The following is a 19,545-nucleotide window of genomic DNA, read 5'->3' on the forward strand; positions in this document are numbered from 1 at the left end:
TGCTCATTTCGGTGAGAAATTCAAAGCAGCCCAAGTTTTTATTCAAGGACTAAGCATTGCCAGGCACTGGGGAAGCTGGGGGGGACCGACTGGGAGCTTAAAGGTAGTTTTTAAAAAAAGGTTGAAGGGTCTGGAGGAATGGCTCAGACTCAGTTACAATGGCTGTAACTCCTGCCCCAGAGGATCTGACACCCTCTTCTGGCCTCTTGGGAGTACTGCATGCACACAGTGCACAGACACACATGCAGGCAAAGCACCCATGCACACAAAAGTAAAAGAAAAAAAAGTGTGTGTGTGTGTGTGTGTGTGTGTGTGTGTGTGTGACAGAGAGAGAGAGAGTGCTGAGTGTGTATATAGCCTGCCTAGTGAGCACAGAGTCTGGGTTCATTTCCTGGTACCAGAAAAAGAAAGAGGACAGGGACAGAGAAAAGGAAGAAAAAGAAATAGTTCTTGGTGTCTACTATGTCCCAAAGGCAAAAAACAAAAAGAAGAAGAAAAAATATCAGCTGCACGTGGTGGCACAGATCTGCATCCCCAGCCTTGGGAGGTCAAAAGAGGGCAGCTGCATGTGGTGCACAGATCTGCATCCCCAGCCTTATCTTTTAAAAAGTGGGTGCTGTGGGTGATAGCACACACCTTTGATTCCAGTACTGGCACTGGGGGGGGGGGGGGGAGGCAGAGGCAGGGGGATCTTTGAGTTCAAGGCCAGCCTGTCTACAGAGTGAGTTCCAGGACTGGCTCCATAGCTGCCGGAAAACCCTGTCTTGAAAAACAAAAAACAAAAACCAGAAAAGAACAGGCTTTAGGCAAGCCAGTAGAACAGTGGTTCTCAGCCTTCCTAATGCAGACCCTTTAATACAGTTCCTCATGTTGTGGCGACCCCTGTAAAAGGGATGTTTGATCCCCAAAGGAGTCTCAACCCACAGGTTGAGAACCTCTGCGGAGGAGAATTTGCTTAGTGACTTATGAGGGAGGTCCCAGCCCATTGTGGGTGGAGCCATTCCTGGGCTGGTGGTCCTGGGTTCTACAAGCAGGCTGAGCAAGCCAGTAAGCAGCATCTCCAAGGCCTCTGCATCAGCTCTGCCTCCAGGTTCCTGCCCTGACTTCCTTCTATGATTAATAGTATCATAAGCCAAATAAACCCTTTCCTCCCCAAGTTGCTTTTGGTCATGGTGTTTCATCATAGCAATAGTGATCCTAACTAGGACAGAGATCAGCCACGTTAACTGCCCAGTGGGTGGCGGCAATGATTAACCATGTGCACACGCATGTGGAGTAACAAGACAACTTGCAGGGATTGGCTTTTCCAATCCACCATGTGGATCCTGGGGTCAAACTCAGACCGTCAGGCTGGGCAGCCCGTGCCTTTATCTGCTGAGCCATCGTGCTGGTTCAGGTAGGAGCACTGAGACACAAACATCCGAGCTCAGAAGGGAGGCAAGAGCTAGTCACAAACTTGTCTGCCCACACAGGACCATAGAGTCTGAGGGGTCTGATACTCACAGAGCGGGTAGAGCAAGAAGATGCCCAGAACTCGGTGCTGGAGACTTAACACTTAGCAGCTTGGGGAGGAAGAAGTTGTTAGTGACGAGGAGCAGAGAGTAGGAAAACCAGGAGACTGCCAGAGAGGCCAAGGGAAGAAATATCTGGGAAGGAAGAAAGGGCAAGAGGTCACGGGAGGATACAGGGAGAGACACTTCCTCAGCAGCACAGGCATCTTTGTCATCTTGGCAGTTGTCTTCCATGATAAACAGAACCAACGCCTGTCACCATGACCACTGCCTCCTCTGCCTCTAGGCTGCTCCCATCTTCACTTGGTTGAGACAAGGCCCCGTGTAGCCCAAGTGGCTTGAAACTTGGTACGTAGGGGAGGCTGGTCTTAGACTCCTGATCCTCCTCCTTTCCCACCCAAGAGCTATATAAAATGCACCCTCAGCTTCAACCTGAGTTATCTAATGGTCAGTTAAATCACTTCCAATTTCTCACCACTGAAAATAGGGCTTTGCTGCAATCTCTGTATATTGGCTTTTTCCCAACTAATATATCTTAGGAGACTGCGTTAGGTAGGAATCGAGAGGCAGGGTGGGCTGCAGTTTAAATGACTTAGATTGGGCCTTGAACTTCTGTTTCCACACCCTGTACAGATAATCATCTGCCATTTATTACAGTAACGCCACGGTACAGAGAGCCAGGAGCAATCAACACACAGGCTTCAAGTTATGTAGTTGTTCTTACATAGTTGATACATATACAGAGGTTCCCTTTCCTTTGCTGTCCGAAGAGAACTACAAATCTTTTTTTTTAAAGCCACATAATACAATAGTGTATTTATTTATTGTGTATACAACATTCAGCCTCCATGTATGCCCGCATGCCAGAGGCAGGCGCCAGATCTCATTACAGATGGTTGTGAGCCACCATGTGGTTGCTGGGAATTGAACTCAGGACCTCTGGAAGAGCAGCCAGTGCTCTTAACCTCTGAGCCATCTCTCCAGCCCGAGAACTACAAATCTTTTTTTTTTTTTGTTTTTGTTTTTGTTTTTCGAGACAGGGTTTCTCTGTGGCTTTGGAGCCTGTCCTGGAACTAGCTCTGTAGACCAGGCTGGTCTCGAACTCACAGAGATCCGCCTGCCTCTGCCTCCCAAGTGCTGGGATTAAAGGCGTGCGCCACCGCCGCCCGGCTTGAGAACTACAAATCTTAAAACACCAAAATACTCTGGGTGCTTGCTTCCATTTCATTTTTTGAGATAGGGTTTCATAGCCTTGAACTTGGTATGTAGCCCAGGCTGGCCCCCTCCTACCTCCACCTCCCAAGTGCTGGGTGTGCACCAGCGTGCCCAGCTTTTTTTTTTTTCTCTCTCTCTCTCTCTTTTTTTTTTCCGAGACAGGGTTTCTCTGTGGTTTTGGAGCCTGTCCTGGAACTAGCTCTTGTAGACCAGGTTGGTCTCGAACTTACAGAGATCCGCCTGCCCCTGCCTCCCAAGTGCTAGGATTAAAGGCGTGCGCCACCACCGCCAGGCTCCTAGCTCTCTCTCTTTTAAATGCTATCCAAGGAGGCTGGGAGAGGGCAGCAGATCCTTGACTGGAGTTATGGTCGGGAGCTGCCAAGTGGATGCTGAGAATAGAACCCGAATCTTCTAGAAGGTCAGCCAGTGCTCTTAACCACTAAGCCATCTCTCTTCCCCCTCTTCCTTCTTGAGACGGTTTTCTCTGTGTTATTCAAGCTAGACTCCACCTTATGGCTCAAGGGACCCTTCTCATGCAGGCTGTTGAAGCTCAGCACACCAAACTCTTCCGCAGTGTTGAGAATTCAACCCATACTTGGCTGGGCAAGTGCTCGACCACTGGGCTGTCTTACCGGCTCTGAGTGTAGCACCAGAACTCAGGCCTCAAGGCTCAAGTTGAGAAAAAAGGATTTGCAAAGATATGTCTCCAAACCAAGTGTGACAATATTTGTAATTCCAGAACTCTGGAGGATCTGAGTTCAAGGCCAGCCTGGACTATACATCAAAACGCTGTCCCCTCCAAAAAATAATTCTATAATAAAATCTCATCCCTTCCCAGATTTCCTGTGTGGAATTTAATCTCGCAACTGTTGGTTACTGCGCAGCTGTGAGGGAGGCAGCTGACAGAGGGGTACAGAATTATCTGGGGAGCAATAACAGCGTCTCCGATATGTCTAAGGCCAGAAACCAGAGTTCCTGAGTTATGACTCTTGCTTGTATGCTTTCAAAGAGAACTCGGAGCCAAAAGAAGAAAAAGCGGAAACTCCCAGGGTTTGGGCAACTGTTTTCTCCTGGAAAATTTCACCACGAAAATGTGAAAGGGAAGCAAAAGAGGAAGCAATCCAGGGAGACCTGAAGGCCTTTTCACTGTTATTACTAAAGAAGAGCACACACACACACACACACACACACACACCCCAACTGAACCTCTACCCTGCTTAGTAAGGGGATTCAGAAATAAAGATATACTAGGTTCAGCAGGACCCAAGAAAAGGAGGAGACACAGCTAGTGGGGGCTGAGGGAGCAGTGTGCTGGACGGGCCAATTCCACATCTTAGCGAGTGACCTTTAATCACTATTGCTGAGCCTTCAAGTTCCTCATCTGTCACACTGGGACAAAGGTTAGGCAGGTGTGGTTTCAAACTTCCGCAGGACTCTCATTTCAAGGCTATCCTAACCTACTTAAAACCTGGCATATTGAAGAGTTCAGTACGGGGTCTGCAGAGCAGGGTCCTGGGCTCAGCCCTTTTCAGAATGGGCTCCGGGCTCCGCAGGCTCTTCTGAAGACCTCAGGGAGTGTAGCTAGGAAACAGCAAGGCTAGATAGAGCCCCTCTGGCTTCAAAACTATTTAGCCAAACAGGAAACTTGGGCAAAGAAACAAAACTCCACCAGTTAACCTTTATCAAGAAAAGGGTCACACGATGCGAAACCACAGGGAAGAGAAACCAAAGCTAACTTTTCAAACTGCCCACAAAGAGTTCTTTCTGGTCAGGGTCAAAGATGTATAAAGCAAGGGTTTAAAGAGTTAAGCGTGGAGCTATAAGGAGCATGAGATGTAGGCTCTGTTGCCAGAAAACTACCTTTCTGTATATATAACTATAACATGAATCCCCCTCTCTAGGGTTTTTCTGTGTAGCCCTGGCTCTTCTAGAACTTTCTCTGTAGATCAGGCTGGCCTCAAACTCAGAGATCTGCTTGCCTCTGCCTCCTGAGTGCACTCGGGAGGCAGAGGCAGGCAGATCTCTGTGAGTTCGAGGCCAGCCTGGTCTACAGAGCTAGTTCCAGGACAGACACCAAAACTACAGAGAAACCCTGTCTCGAAAAAAAAGAAAAAAAAAAAAAGGAAACCTAGAAAAGAAACCCAGGCTGAGCTCTTCATTTTTACTGCCTTAGACAGTATTGCCTGTGCTTTATTATTAATATTTAATAATTTTGTGTGTGTGTGTGTGTTTGTGTGTGCGTGTGCCTGAAGAGGCTAGAGGAGGGTGTTGTATACTCTGGAGCTAGAGTTAGAGTGGTTGTACCTGATGTCGTGTTGGGAACTAAACTCCAGTTCTGTGGAAGAGCAATCTGTACTCTTAACCCCTGAGCCATCTCTCCTGCCCTGCTGCCGTTTCTATGCCTTTATTTTCTGCTCCCCGGAATGTCCCCACCACGCTCCCAGCCCACCAAATAAAGCTTCACTCATGTTTCAAAACCAGTTCAACATGTTAAGAAAATGCCTTGGGGAAAAAACACTAAGCAGACAAACTCAAATATTAACTCAAGCAAATTTTCTCTACTACAAAACAGGGATAATGCCCCTCCCATGCGGCTTTTGTGAGGGTTAGAAATACGCCGTGGAAGAGTGCATTCGTAGCATGGTTCATACGCCGTGGAAGAGTGCATGTGTAGCTCGCATCCGAGATTAGGTTCATACGCATGGAAGAGTGCATGCGTAGCTCGCATCTGAGATTAGGTTCATACTCTATGGAAGAGTGCATGCTTAGCACGCATCAGACAGGTTCATACTCCGTGGAAGAGTGCATGCGTAGCACACATCAGACAGGTTCATATGCCGTGGAAGAGCATGCTTAGCACGCATCAGACAGGTTCATACTCTATGGAAAAGTGCATGCATAGCACGCATCAGACATTAGGTCTGGTCATTAGAATATTCCCCACTACACACACAATAAAAGCCTGGTTATGTTGGTTTTAAGCAAATGCGTTCAGGATTTATATTTTATCCGTGCAATTTGTTCTTAGCTAACCAACTAATTTATGGAGAAGGTCATGTGATTTCTAAGGTTCTTTCTGCAAAATTAAGACCACCACCAATGCTGACATTAGGTAGGCAGAAGCAGATGGATCTCTGTGAACTTTGCCTACATAACTGATTTCCAGGCCAGCTGGGGGGGGGGCTGTAGAGGAAAACTCTGCCTCAAAAAAAAAAGAAAAAAAGAAAGAACGTATGAAAGGAAGGAAGGAAGAAAGGAAGGAAGGGGAAGGAAGGAAGGAAGGAAGGAAGAAAGGAAGGAAGGAAGGAGAGGGAGGGAGGGAAGGGAGGGAGAGAGGAGAGGGAGGGAGTGAGGGAAGGGAGGGAGTGAGGGAAAGGAGGGAGGGAGGGAGGGAGGAAAGAAGGAAGGGAGGAAGGAAGGAAGGAAGGAAGGAGAGGGAGGGAGGGAAGGGAGGGAGAGAGGAGAGGGAGGGAGTGAGGGAAGGGAGGGAGTGAGGGAAGGGAGGGAGGGAGGGAAGGGAGGGAGTGAGGGAAGGGAGGGAGGGAGGGAGGGAGGAAGGAAGGAAGGAAGGAAGGAAGGAAGGAAGGAAGGAAAGGGAGGGAGGAAGGAAAGGGAGGGAGGAAGGAAGGAAGGAAGGAAGGAAGGAAAGGAAGGAAGGAAGGAAGGAAGGAAGGAAGGAAGGAAGGAAGGAAGGAAAGGGAGGGAGGGAGGGAGGGAGGAAGGAAGGAAGGAAGGAAAGGGAGGGAGGAAGGAAAGGGAGGGAGGAAGGAAGGAAGGAAGGAAGGAAGGAAGGAAGGAAGGAAGGAAGGAAGGAAAGGGAGGGAGGAAGGAAAGGGAGGGAGGAAGGAAGGAAGGAAGGAAGGAAAGGGAGGGAGGAAGGAAAGGGAGGGAGGAAGGAAGGAAGGAAGGAAGGAAGGAAGGAAAGGAAGGAAGGAAGGAAGGAAGGAAGGAAGGAAAGGGAGGGAGGGAGGGAGGGAGGGAGGAAGGAAGGAAGGAAGGAAAGGGAGGGAGGAAGGAAGGAAGGAAGGAAGGAAGGAAGGAAGGAAGGAAGGAAGGAAGGAAAGGGAGGGAGGAAGGAAGAAAAAGCTGGAGTGGAGCAGTAGAGGAGCACTTCCTGTTCCTCCAGAGGATCCTGGCTTGATTCTCAGCACACAAGCCATCCATAGCTCCAGTTCCAGAAGATTTGACACCTTCAAGGGCACAAGGCATACACATGGCACATAAATCCTGGCAAAACACACATATACACGCACAAAAAATAAACAGAAAAAGCTACCAAGATGAATGACTTTTTCTGACTTTCTAATGCATGTCAAATCCTCACGAGAACTGGCTAGACAAGAAAGGATGGGGTAAGAAGGGTACTGAGGAGATAAGAGCTTGGAGAGCCCTAGCTAGGGATAAGTCGAGGGCCAGCGAGACCCCATTGCCCCGTGCAGAGGGAGCCATGGCAGGCCCCAGCACAGCATGCAAGAGCAGGCATCTCAGCCACAGTTAGAAAGGACAGAGGGACTCAGACTCAGCCTGAGACAGTGAGATTTCCCAGTCAGCCACTAGATCCTCCCCTAGTCAAGGCAGCTCCGTGACCCTGAATGTCACCCCCGAGACCCCAGGTACATGTTACCTTCAGGTTCTGATGAATCTACTTTGTCAAACATGTTCACATTTTCTTTCCCTAAGCTGTTGTACTCAGGTTTTTTGTTTTGTTTTGTTTTCTTTTTTCTTTTTTTTTTTTTTCAAGACAGGGTTTCTCTGTGGTTTTGGAGCCTGTCCTGGAACTAGCTCTTGTAGACCAGGCTGGTCTCGAACTCACAGAAATCTGCCTGCCTCTGCCTCCTGGGATTAAAGGCGTGCGCCACCACCGCCCGGCTTGTACTCAGGTTTTGATTTTCTTTTTTTCTTTTTTTAATATTTATTATTTGTTTATTATGTATACAGTATTCTTCCTGTGGGCCTCATTACAGATGGTTGTGAGCTACCATGTGGTTGCTGGGAATTGAACTCAGGACCTTTGGAAGAGCAGGCAATGCTCTTAACCGCGAGCCATCTCTCCAGCCCCTCAGGTTTTGATTTTCAAAGTAGAATCCCAGCAGAATAAACAAAAATTTTAAAATGTTCAAAAACAGCCAAGAGGAGAGAGTGTCACGGAAGTGACTAACCATGCAGGGCAAGGGTGCCCTGGTGAAGCCCAAGTGCGCAGCCAGTACGGATGCAGAATGAGCACGGGCTCTAACTAGAGGCTCATTTTCCAAACACGTGCTTTCTGAAAAGGGTTTTGGATAACAGTAACTGGGAGATGAAGGCAGGGGTATGGAGGTAATTTGAGAAGTAGAGAAGATCAAGTAATTATGAAGTAAAGTATTGGGTCAGTGATGTGGACCAGACTCATCCATCGCTAGAGGAAGCACTGGCATTGGGGGCATCGACAAACATGGGGGTCTTATTGCTTTTTGGGTTTTTTCCCTCCTGTCTCTTTTTACTTTTTTTGCTTATCACAACATTTGCATTTGGAGGAAAGAAAAATTATTACTATACTACACAAAGAAAATCTGTCTTACCTAAAATGACTGTCATTCTCTCAATGAGCAAAAAGGAAAGTAAGCTAGGAGCTAAGGGCTCCACTGAAGACAAGGAACTTTCTTGGAGTCTGGCACACACTGCAGGGAAGCGGGCAGGTTGCTGGGGGCTCGGTAAGATGCAGGGAGTCTGGCACACACTGCAGGGAAGCGGGCAGGTTGCTGGGGGCTTGGTAAGATGCAGGCCTCAAAGCACAGGCTTAGGACTTCAGAACCAGATATGACCAAGGATGGAGCTGGTACTGGCAGTGCAGAAGAGCAGCCATTGTGACTCCTGATCCCAGAGCATTTCAGGGACACATGTGCAGAGAGAGTAGGCAAGTCACGGGAAAGCCTGCCAGCATTCACAGGAAAGCCGAGTGCAGCTCAGGTGGGGCTGAGTCAGTGGAAAGGTAAAACGGGGAGCAGTTTCTGGGCAGGACGGGGTTTTCCAAGGCCCATTAATCACAGCTCCTTGCTGTCTCACATGCCTTTTCTTTCTTCCCATTCCTGTGGCCCCCCACCCGCCCCCAACAGCTCTCACTTGGGTTCCCACGAGAGCCCCATTAACTGTTCATGTTCCCATCTCTCACCTTCCTAATAAACCTTCCACGCTGTTGTCAGAAGCATCTTTAGGAAGTACAAGTCTCATCAAGTCGGTCTCCCTGCATGGAAACTTTCCATTGCATTTTGTTGGTAATTTAACTAAACCCTAACTGCAGCACAGCGCCCATGCCTACCATCTGGCTAACTGAATTATACCAGTCCCTTCCTGTTCTGGTTTTGCCGTGACAGATTGCTTGCCTCCCTGCTCCCTCCATCACACCTCCCCTTATCCACTTTGTCTGTGTTCAGGTCTTACTTCACAAGTCCTCCTCCTCTGCTATCAGTGACTGCTCAACCGACCCCCACCCCCACCCCAGGGAGGGATCACTTGGGTCAAGAAGTAGAGGCAGGAATTCCAGGTTTATCCTCGGCTACACAGCAAGTTCCAGGCTAGTCTGAGCTGGAAGGGTCTCTAACTCAACAAAAGAAATCTCCCTGAAGTAGTTGGGCCCCATTGTAGACACACAGAAGTAGAATCTTTGGAAAGGCCAGGGAAGCCTGCAGAAGATGGTGTAAAGCATGGTGAAGCTGGTGCTGGCGGTGGTGGCGCACGCCTTGAATCCCAGCACTCAGGAGGCAGAGGCCAGCGGATCTCTGCAGTGAGTTCCAGGATAGCCGGGACTACACAGAGAAACCCTGTCTCCAAAAACCATGTTCAAGGGAACTGGGGTTATAGCTCAGTGGTAGAATGCTTGCCTGGAATGAACAAGTCCTGGGGTTCAAGCCATAGGATTTAAAGGAAAAGGAACAAGAGCCAGGTGGGGACGTACTGCACCTTAGCATCTGGGAAGCAGAGACAGGTGAAAGCGAGTTGAGGTCTAAGATGCTGTCTCAAAAGAAAAGCTCAAAGGTTCCAAATATTCAGAAGATGGAGCCAAATTCCACACCCCTTCCTGTGGAATACGGGCCGGCCCTAGCGACTCACATCTGAGATTATGGCCAACATGATCGTCCCAGGCTAAGGCCATGAGCAGGCAAAGCGGCACCTTGTAGCCCCTTTCCTTCTCTGGAAGCTTGCCTTTGGAACCCAGCCACCAAGCCAAATAATCGCATAAACTCGCTGTGTGTAGGTGTTGCTAAGACCCCAGGTGACAGCCAGCATCAATTTCCTGATTTGTGAGTGAGCTTCCAGATGTCTGCAGCCCCCAGTTTGTGAGCCTCCCCCCAATGCTAAGCTGAGAAGAGGCGTGCACAAATCAGACAGTTATAAAAGGCTGTCATTCATTCACTATTTTATGCCTCTAAGTTTTGGAGATTTAGTGAGGCTGCACACGGCAGGCAAACATCCTAGAAGGATGAAGCACTGGCTGGTCTGGAATTCTTATTTTTAAATTTATTTTATGTGTATGGCTATTTTTGTCTACATGTATGTCTGTGTACAACGTGTTTGCCTGGTGCTGGTGGAGGCCAATAGAGAGTATTAGATGCCCTGGAACTAGAGTTATAGGTGATTGTAAACTGCCATGTGGGTGCTAGGAATTGAATCCAGATCCTCTGGAAGAGCGGTTAGTGCTCTTAACTGCTGAGCCATCTCTCCAGTCCCTGCTCTGGAATTCTTTCTGTAAATCTGTCTGGCCTTGGACTTGTAGAGATCCTTCTGTCTCTGCCACCCAAGTGCTGGATTAAAGGCCTGCACCACCGTGCCCAGGCTGCACCACCGTGCCCAGGCTGCACCACCGTGCCCAGCCTGCACCACTGGCACCCTGCACCACCGTGCCCAGCCTGCACCACCGTGCCCAGCCTGCACCACCGTGCCCAGCCTGCACCACCATGCCCAGCCTGCACCACCGTGCCCAGCCTGTACCACCGTGCCCAGCCTGCACCACCGTGCCCAGGCTGCACCACCGTGCCCAGCCTGCACCACCGTGCCCAGCCTGTACCACCGGCACCCTGCACCACCGTGCCCAGGCTGCACCACCGTGCCCAGCCTGCACCACCGTGCCCAGCCTGCACCACCGGCACCCTGCACCACCGTGCCCAGGCTGCACCACCGTGCCCAGCCTGCACCACCGTGCCCAGCCTGCACCACCGGCACCCTGCACCACCGTGCCCAGGCTGCACCACTGTGCCCAGCCTGCACCACCGTGCCCAGCCTGCACCACCGTGCCCAGCTTATTTATTTTGTTGGGTCTCAATAAGTTGTTCATATTGGTCTTAAACTCACTCTGTAGCCCAGGCAGGCCTTGAAGCTGCAATCCTCCTGCCTCAGACTCCCAAATACTTGGGAATACAGATCTCTGACACTAGGCCATGAGTTGTAGGTTTTGAGACATGGTCTCACTATATAGCTAATGTGTTACCTCAAAATAGTGATCCTTCTGCCTCAGCCTCCTGCGTCTGGGAGTATAGCATGTGTACCACCATGTATATCAGGACTTTTAATTTTTTTTAAGACAGAACTGGAATGTAGTAACTACTCTAAAAGAAATGCTCTTTAATTTTTTTTTTACATTCTATTTCTTAGTTGTTTTTGTTTGTTTGTTTTGTGTGCACGCACACCACACCTCCAGGGCAGAGGACAAGTTGTGGGAGTTGTTTTCTCCTTCCACTATTAGGGTCCTGGGGCTTGAACTCAGATTGTTAGGGTGGATGCCAAGGGCCTTTTGGCCTGCTGAGCCATTTTACCAGCCCCCAGGAAAGCTGATGGGTCTAAAGTAAACTAAGTCCCTGAGGCCTAGGATTAGGGCTTAGTAGCTTTTCTTCTTCCCATATCTTACTTGAAATGTGTGTGCTTTCTTTTCAGGTGAGAATGGTATTTTTTGACATCAAATTGCAGCAATAGAGAATGCGTAAGGAAACCGTAGGGCTGCCTGAGTCTTGTCCCCTGCTGCACTCCACCTTAGGAGATGAGGTCAGCCTTTGCCACGTAACAGGTACGAGAGATTCGCTGTCAAAGGAAAGGTGACACCGCGGGTCACTGAAACTTCCTGTTGATGCTTAACTATATTCTAGACACAGCTCCTAGAATCACTGTCTTCACGTCTTTCTCTCTTTCATAAGAGCAGCAGCTTCCTGCTAAGAAACCTCTAGTGCAGCAAACCCACCACCTGTCCTGGGCTCGGCCCACCAATGCCATCTCTGCTTGCTCTCTCTGGTGTGTAAACGTGTATGGACCATCCCTTCAGCACGTGTGTGGCACCTCTGTGTACAGCAGCACATTTGTGCACAACAGCACCTACTGTGCACAGCACCTACTGTGTACAGCAGTACCTACTGTGTACAGCAGCTCTTCTGTGTACAGCACCTACTGTGTACAGCAGCTCTTCTGTGTACAGCAGTACCTACTGTGTACAGCTCCTACTGTGTGCAGCAGCACCTACTGTGTGCAGCAGCACCTACTTGTACAGTAGTACCTACTGTGTACAGCCGCACCTACTGTGTGTAGCAGCACCTCTCTGTACAGCAGCACCCACTGTATACAGTGGTACCTACTGTGTGCAGCACCTACTGTGTACAGCAGCACCTCTGTGTACAGCACCTACTGTGTACAGTGGTACCTACTGTGTACAGTGGTACCTACTGTGTACAGTGGTACCTACTGTGTACAGCAGTACCTACTGTGTACAGTGGTACCTACTGTGTACAGCAGTACCTACTGTGTACAGTGGTACCTACTGTGTACAGTGGTACCTACTGTGTATAGTAGTACCTACTGTGTACAGCAGCACCTACTGTATACAGCAGCACCTACTATGTACGGTAGCACCTACTGTGTACAGCGGCACCTACTGTGTGCAGCACCTACTGTATACAGCAGCAGCTCTGTGCTCCAGTCACTGTGATCTTCACTAAAAATACAGATAGATGCAGAGAGAGCAGGAAAAGTCCTCAAGCTGAAGGTCAGTGGAGGGGTGGCAAACTGCAGCCCCAGACAGGGTTTCTCAGGGTAGCCTGGCTGGCCTGAAACTCACTCTGTAGCCAGGCTGGCCTTGAACTCAGAGATCCCCCAGCCTCTGCCTTCTGAGTGCTGGCCACCACACCTGGCTGGCTAATGTTTCTCATTTTCTTAAAGGGCAGATGTTTTGGACTTTTGAGTGACAGTCTCTGGTCACACTCAGCGTCTCTACTGGCTTAGTGTAAAAACAAAGACAACCAGCAAGTGGGTGTGTGTGTTTCAGTAAGGCCTCGTTTGCTCTTGAAATGCTACAAGTATAACCGATAAGCTGAAGTTTAAGTGACATTTAAACTCTTCAGACAGAGCCGGGCAGTGGTGGTACACGCCTTTAATACTAGAACTCGGGAGGCAGAGGCAGGCGGATCTCTGTGAGTTCGAGACCAGCCTGGTCTACAAGAGCTAGCTCCAGGACAGGCACCAAAACTACAGAGAAACCCTGTCTCGAAAAAATCCAAAAAAACAACAAAAAAAAAAAAAACAAAAAAACCCCAAAAAACCTCTTCAGACAGGAAATGTGGCCCAGGGACAGAGGGCCTGTACAGAGCTCTGGGTTTGATCCTTCCCCACCCCCAGGGCATGGTGGCTTACACCAAGAAACCCAGCACTCAGGAGGCTGAGGCAAGAAATTTATTTACTCATGAATGCAAACCCAGTCTGGGATACATAGTGAGTCCCAGGTTACCAACCCAGGCTATAGAGTAGGGAGAAAAAAAAAAAAAACCTAAAATCCAGAAAACTGGGCTTAGTGGCGCACACCTAGAATCCCGGCATAGGGAATGATCCCCTGACGACAACATTCTTTCTCCCTGCACTGCACAAGCTCCAGGGCTGCTTAATCCAGCCGTTGACATTGCCTCACCAATTTTCCTGACAGGTGGTAAAACTGGGCCAAGATCAGCACTTACTTGGAGAATATTTCCACAATTGCCGATGACTTATTCTTGTTGACAAGAGAAAGTTCTTTGGCCGTTACTCTCAATGACTGGGAAGTCCACTGTCGTCTATTAAATGGAGTTGATTCCATCTTGTCTACAGCCTCTGAAGCACCTACGGAATAGAGAGGGGGGGAATATTAAACATAGACAAGGATTCCCAGCAGGCATGGACGGGCAGCAGAATGACCCAAGCGGCAGGTCATGCGCTTCTGCTGCTTTTCCAAAGCTTGTGTGACCTCGGTCAAATGAGTCAGTATCTTTGGGGTACAGTTTCCTGTAAAAGGAGGTCAGAATAGATGATCTCTTTTCAACTCCATTTTATCATTGACCCTACTATGCAAATATCAGTTGACCTTTCTCTGAACTCAAGGCTGTTCCAAAGTCACATCTGGAGTGAAATCTTCCCGGTCCTGGAATAACATCCTAGAAGAGATACAATCAACATCTCGCTAGTCAAGCACAAGCCAGGCTCTGCCTACGTCTACAGGGCTTTTTGTTCTTTCTTCCTCCCTCCTTATTTCTCTCTCCGCTTTCCTTCCCTCCTGCCCTCCCTCTCCATTTCCCTCTCTCTCTTTCCCCACCTTCTCTCCCTACACCAAGGAGCACTGACCATGCTATCACTGTTATTCTGGAGAGAGCTAGGGACTTTGCAAAGCATGAGAGAAGGAGCTGGGCAGGCTTTGACGGTATTGCAAGTTTGTTACTTTGAAAAGTTCTATCTGGGGCTGGTATACAGCTCAGCAGTAAAAAACTCGCCTCACATGGGCAAGGAAGACTCTGGGCTCCAACCCAGCTTTGCAAAGTGGACAAACAGATACAAAATGTCGGAAACTGGTGGAGTCTTAGGGACAGAAATCATTAAACGAAGTGTGGTAACCCAGGCCCTGAAAAAAGAAACTGTTTCCTCTAGTCCTAGCTTGAAATTTTTAGAGGTCTGTAAGTTGGAGTGAGTGGAGTGAGTACTTATAGTGGACAGGAGGCAAGAAAGGGGCCCCCAGAGTAGATGTGAGTATGTGGGGGGACTCTTTGGAGGGAGACAGTAAAGCTCATGTAAAAGAGGATTACTAAAGACAGAAAGGTTTAAACAGTGGTGGGTTTGAGGGGAGAGAGAGAATATAGGGGTGGGGAAGAGGGCCAACCAAAAGGGAACCTACTATTTTAGAAACTAAAAAATATGATAATAACGGTTTGAGTGGAGGTACCCTATATAAGTAATGCTGCTCCCAGAAGCTATAGGATTTTTGTTTTACTTTGTTTTTAATTTTTATTTTACGTGCATGGTGTTTTGCCTACACGCGTGTCTGTGCACATGTGCATGCCTGGTGATGTAGAGGACAGAACGAGGCATGTGATCCCCTGGAACTGGAGTGACAGATGCTTGTGAGCTGCCGTGTGGGTGCTGGGGATCAGAACCAGGACCTCCACAAGAGCAATATCTCCAGCCCCAAGGAAACAGAGGTTTTAAAATGAAAATCCTAGTGCTAGCACAGGATACCTCCCTAGAAGTAACGGTTAGGGAGTTCCTAGAAACACCCAAAACAATACAGCTATAAGCACCGGCCTTGGTTCCCACGAGAATTAGATGGTAAGACCCTATTGAAGTTATCAAACACTTTGGATGCAGGGAACAGAAAGCAAGCTAGAACCAAGCTGCAAGTTTCCTCCCTGCTTGCTGCATTCACAGTTCTGGAAGGGGCTGTGCACGCCACTGGGGGAGAAATGTCATCAAGTATCTTACCAAGCTGCGGTACACTACCAACCTGCCAGGCAAGATATTCCACTTGTGCAACAGGGCAAGCCTGTCTGGGGTTTAACCAATCACTCTCTGATTGGGTTAATTCAGGTCTGGTATTATAAACGTGAGCAAAGCCTATGGCTGAGCTCTAGACGGAATGCACCAGTGATGCTTTGCTAAGTGGACAAACTGCCATGGGCCGGCACTGGTCTCAGTCTAGGTTAGAGAAGCGTCTTTCTACAGTGTGCAATGGTCAGTGCAGAGGCTTTTCAAAGTGCTGAGAAAAAGTGACTACCGAGTGTAGGCCTTAGCCTAAACTGGACATCTGTATTGCACTCTCCAAAGTCCTGGGCAAGCTGTGGAGGAGGAGGAGGAGGAGGAGGAGGAGGAGGAGGAGGAGGAGGAGGAGGAGGAGGAGGAGGAGGAGGAGGAGGAGGAGGAGGAGGAGGAAGAACATAAGAGCCAGAGGACAGACGGCAGGGCTGTATCTTCTGGATACGACGTGGCTACTGCCATCAAGGACACATAGCAGCTGTGGGGACCTGCACACAAAAGGAAGGCCATGGCGCTGCTGAGATGACTCAGTGGGCGAAGGCATGTGCCAACAAGCCCAACAACCTGACTGCCATCCCAGGACCTACATAGTGGAAGCAAAGACAGAACGCTCCGTCCACCACAAGCATGCGATGGCAAGCACATGCCCTTTCCCAGCACAATCAACAAACAAAAACCAACAGATCAATCAATAAGATAGAAAACAGGAGAGGAGCTGTTGGGGAGAAGCAGAGGGTCGGTGGGAGCCCGGGGATATGCGAAGGCAATGGGGGTGGATGTGATCACAACACACTGTGCACAGGTATACAACTGCAAAAAATGTTTTAAATTGTGTCATCTCTCTAGTTTTAGTATCTGCAGATGAAAACCAAGGATAACGTTTGTCTTCCTAGGATTTATCTGCATATTTAAGGAGATAATACATCTTAAATATCAGGCAGACTTCAGTGCTGCACAGAAGATTTTCAGTAGAACATATTAGCACTGGCTCTTATGAAGCCTCTGGACAACTGGGGCATGATACATTGAAACGCAGAGGATAAACCCCTTACACTTAACATTCTCTTCTGGAATCCCTCCGAGCTGTAGAACATACACAGCGCACTCTTGACATCACTCAGCCCCCACCTGCCAGCTGCTGGTTGGGTTTTCTTGCCCTAGTAACTCGCAAAGAAGTTATAACCTTTGTCCAGAAGAGGTGAGATCAGAAACAAGTCAACACTTCCGTATTTGAATAGGGGAGAATACAGATTAAAGAACTGTTGTCTTAACAACTGCAGAACAGAAACGGTCTGGAGAATGTACTCATCAGAACTGCCCTCTACAGCCTCAGCAGCAGCAGCAGAATGTGCTGTGCTGGACCAAACACTCTGGAAGCCTCTGAACGCAAACCAGGACGCCACTCCTTCCCCAGGGCAGTGCTCTGTCCTTCCAGCAAAAACCTTTTCTGAAAATAATACAGTTTTGGTTTCGGTGACTCAATTCCCATGTTGGGAGGTAGCATCACACACAGTAACACTGAGGAACCTTGGCGTGAGAGACGGCTGTATTCAAGTACAATTGTTGGTTTGATCATTTAAAGCTTGCTTTTTTCTCAAACTTCGATTTCTTATTCATAACAATGGGGTTACTATGATGAGGAGAAATGACACTCATACAGAATGAGGCAATAGTAAATGTGAGAGCTTTAAAAAAACGTCTCCTTGCTGGGCGGTGGTGGCGCATGCCTTTAATCCCAGCACTTGGGAGGCAGAGGCAGGCGGATCTCTGTGAGTTCGAGACCAGCCTGGTCTACAAGAGCTAGTTCCAGGACAGGCTCCAAAACCACAGAGAAACCCTGTCTCGAAAAAGAAAAAAAAAAGGCTCCTTTCTAGAACAGTCAAAGTACTCGGGTGCAAACATCATCAGTATTCCCTCTAGTGAGAGAAAGGCATGGGAGCTACACGCAGCTCAGCTGCCCATCAAGACGGGACACCACCGCAGCCGCCCGTCAAGACGGGACACCACCGCAGCTGTCTGTCAAGACGGGACACCACCGCAGCTGTCTGTCAAGACGGGACACCACCGCAGCCACCCGTCAAGACGGGACACCACCGCAGCCGCCCGTCAAGACGGGACACCACCGCAGCCGCCCGTCAAGACGGGACACCACCGCAGCTGTCTGTCAAGCCAAACTTAGGAGAAATGTTGACCAACACTATAAGACAACATTTGGGAAAATTATGCTTCCAGTGTGGGTGTGAATATAAATGTTGTCAGTTCTTTTACAGTGAACAATTATGGATAAAAGAGGAAAAAATAAACAAAGTATGTTCTCAAAGCTGTTCACAAAAAAGAAACACAGAACCAGCTGCAGTAGTGCAAGTCGATAATCCCAACCATCTTAAAGGCCGAGGCAGGAATGTTTGAGACTTGCTTGGACGACAATAATAAGATAATATGTAAACTACACGTACCACCACCACCACTACCTCCACCACCACTACCTTCACCACCACCTCCACCACCTCCACTGCCGCCACCTCCACCACCTTCATCACCACCTCCACCTCCACCACCTCCACCACCACCTCTACCACCTCCACCACCACCTCCACTGCCGCCGCCACCACCACCACCAGCACTCCTAGACATTCATATATCAGGGTCTGGCTAGATAGCTCTCTGGCTCACAATCCTCCTGCTTCAGTTCTCCAAGTGCTGGGATTTCAAGCATTTGCCACCAGACCTGAACATATTATTTGGAAAATTAGTGATAATAAAGTTTTTTAAAAAGTAATTCCCAAATTCAAGTTCATGGTTTTGATTACTTTTGTCCAAAATGTAAAGGAAATCTGTAATATTCGCTTTGGTCTAAGGTTAGGAGAAACACACCTCATGTTCAAATAGTGAGTGAACTGTACCTGAAGGATGGAGAGAGAGCATCTCTCCACAGACTGTACCTGAAGGATGGAGAGAGAACGTCTCTCTACAGACTGTACCTGAAGGATGGAGAGAGAGCATCTCTCCACAGACTGTACCTGAAGGATGGAGAGAGAGCGTCTCTCCACAGACTGTACCTGAAGGATGGAGAGAGAGCGTCTCTCCACAGACTGTACCTGAAGGATGGAGAGAGAGCGTCTCTCCACAGACTGTACCTGAAGGATGGAGAGAGAGCATCTCTCCACAGACTGTACCTGAAGGATGGAGAGAGAACGTCTCTCTACAGACTGTACCTGAAGGATGGAGAGAGAGCATCTCTCCACAGACTGTACCTGAAGGATGGAGAGAGAGCGTCTCTCCACAGACTGTACCTGAAGGATGGAGAGAGAGCGTCTCTCCACAGACTGTACCTGAAGGATGGAGAGAGAGCGTCTCTCCACAGACTGTACCTGAAGGATGGAGAGAGAGCGCCTCTCCACAGACTGTACCTGAAGGATGGAGAGAGAGCGCCTCTCCACAGACTGTACCTGAAGGATGGAGAGAGAGCGTCTCTCCACAGACTGTACCTGAAGGATGGAGAGAGAGCGTCTCTCCACAGACTGTACCTGAAGGATGGAGAGAGCACGCCTCTCCACAGACTGCTCCTCATCTATGGATTCTGCTGACCGCCACACAATCACAGCACAGGCAAGGAAGTGGTTAAGGGCAATGCAGGCCTCTGGCTCAGAGGCAGGAAAAGACATCAGCTGGACTTGGGAATCGCAGAATGGAAAGAATCTGAAAGTGAGGGCAGACGGAGGAAGCGCATCTGAGGTGGGAAGGGCAGCATTGGTAAGTATCTGAGGAAGTGAGTTAGACTCTAGCACCACGCCAGAGAGCTGTGAAAAAACCACGCTGAAGAACGTGGCCCTATTCCAACGGTGGCAAGAATTAGCCCAGGAGTGAGCAGAGAGGGCATCTGACCGTCATATGTGTGACCTTTAAGGCAAATAATGATTCCCTCAGCTTTCACACACATTATAAAATAAAAGCTCTACCGGGCACTGCAGCCTGCGGTGCACCACGGTTTCTCAGAGGCAAGTGGTATGTGAACACCATGTTTTAAATGACTATTTTA

At 48.9% G+C, this 19,545-nt stretch overlaps 1 protein-coding gene across 2 annotated transcripts in view; it reads right to left on the reverse strand.

Moving 5' to 3' along the window:
• Lima1 (LIM domain and actin binding 1) overlaps positions 1 to 19,545 on the reverse strand; it is a 110,536-nt gene that overhangs the window by 56,905 nt on the left and 34,086 nt on the right. Inside the window, exon 2 of one of the 2 annotated variants that reach the window (XM_075960645.1) lies at positions 13,688 to 13,829. The exons of the other annotated variant lie outside the window; for it this stretch is intronic. Coding sequence (XP_075816760.1) covers positions 13,688 to 13,806 — 119 coding nt within the window. The 5' untranslated portion in view covers positions 13,807 to 13,829. The remainder of the gene's footprint in view (positions 1 to 13,687; positions 13,830 to 19,545) is intronic. 2 annotated transcript variants of the gene reach the window in all.

The sequence above is a fragment of the Microtus pennsylvanicus genome, chromosome 2 (genome assembly GCF_037038515.1).
Source record: "Microtus pennsylvanicus isolate mMicPen1 chromosome 2, mMicPen1.hap1, whole genome shotgun sequence".
Classification (NCBI taxonomy): Eukaryota; Metazoa; Chordata; class Mammalia; order Rodentia; family Cricetidae; genus Microtus; species Microtus pennsylvanicus.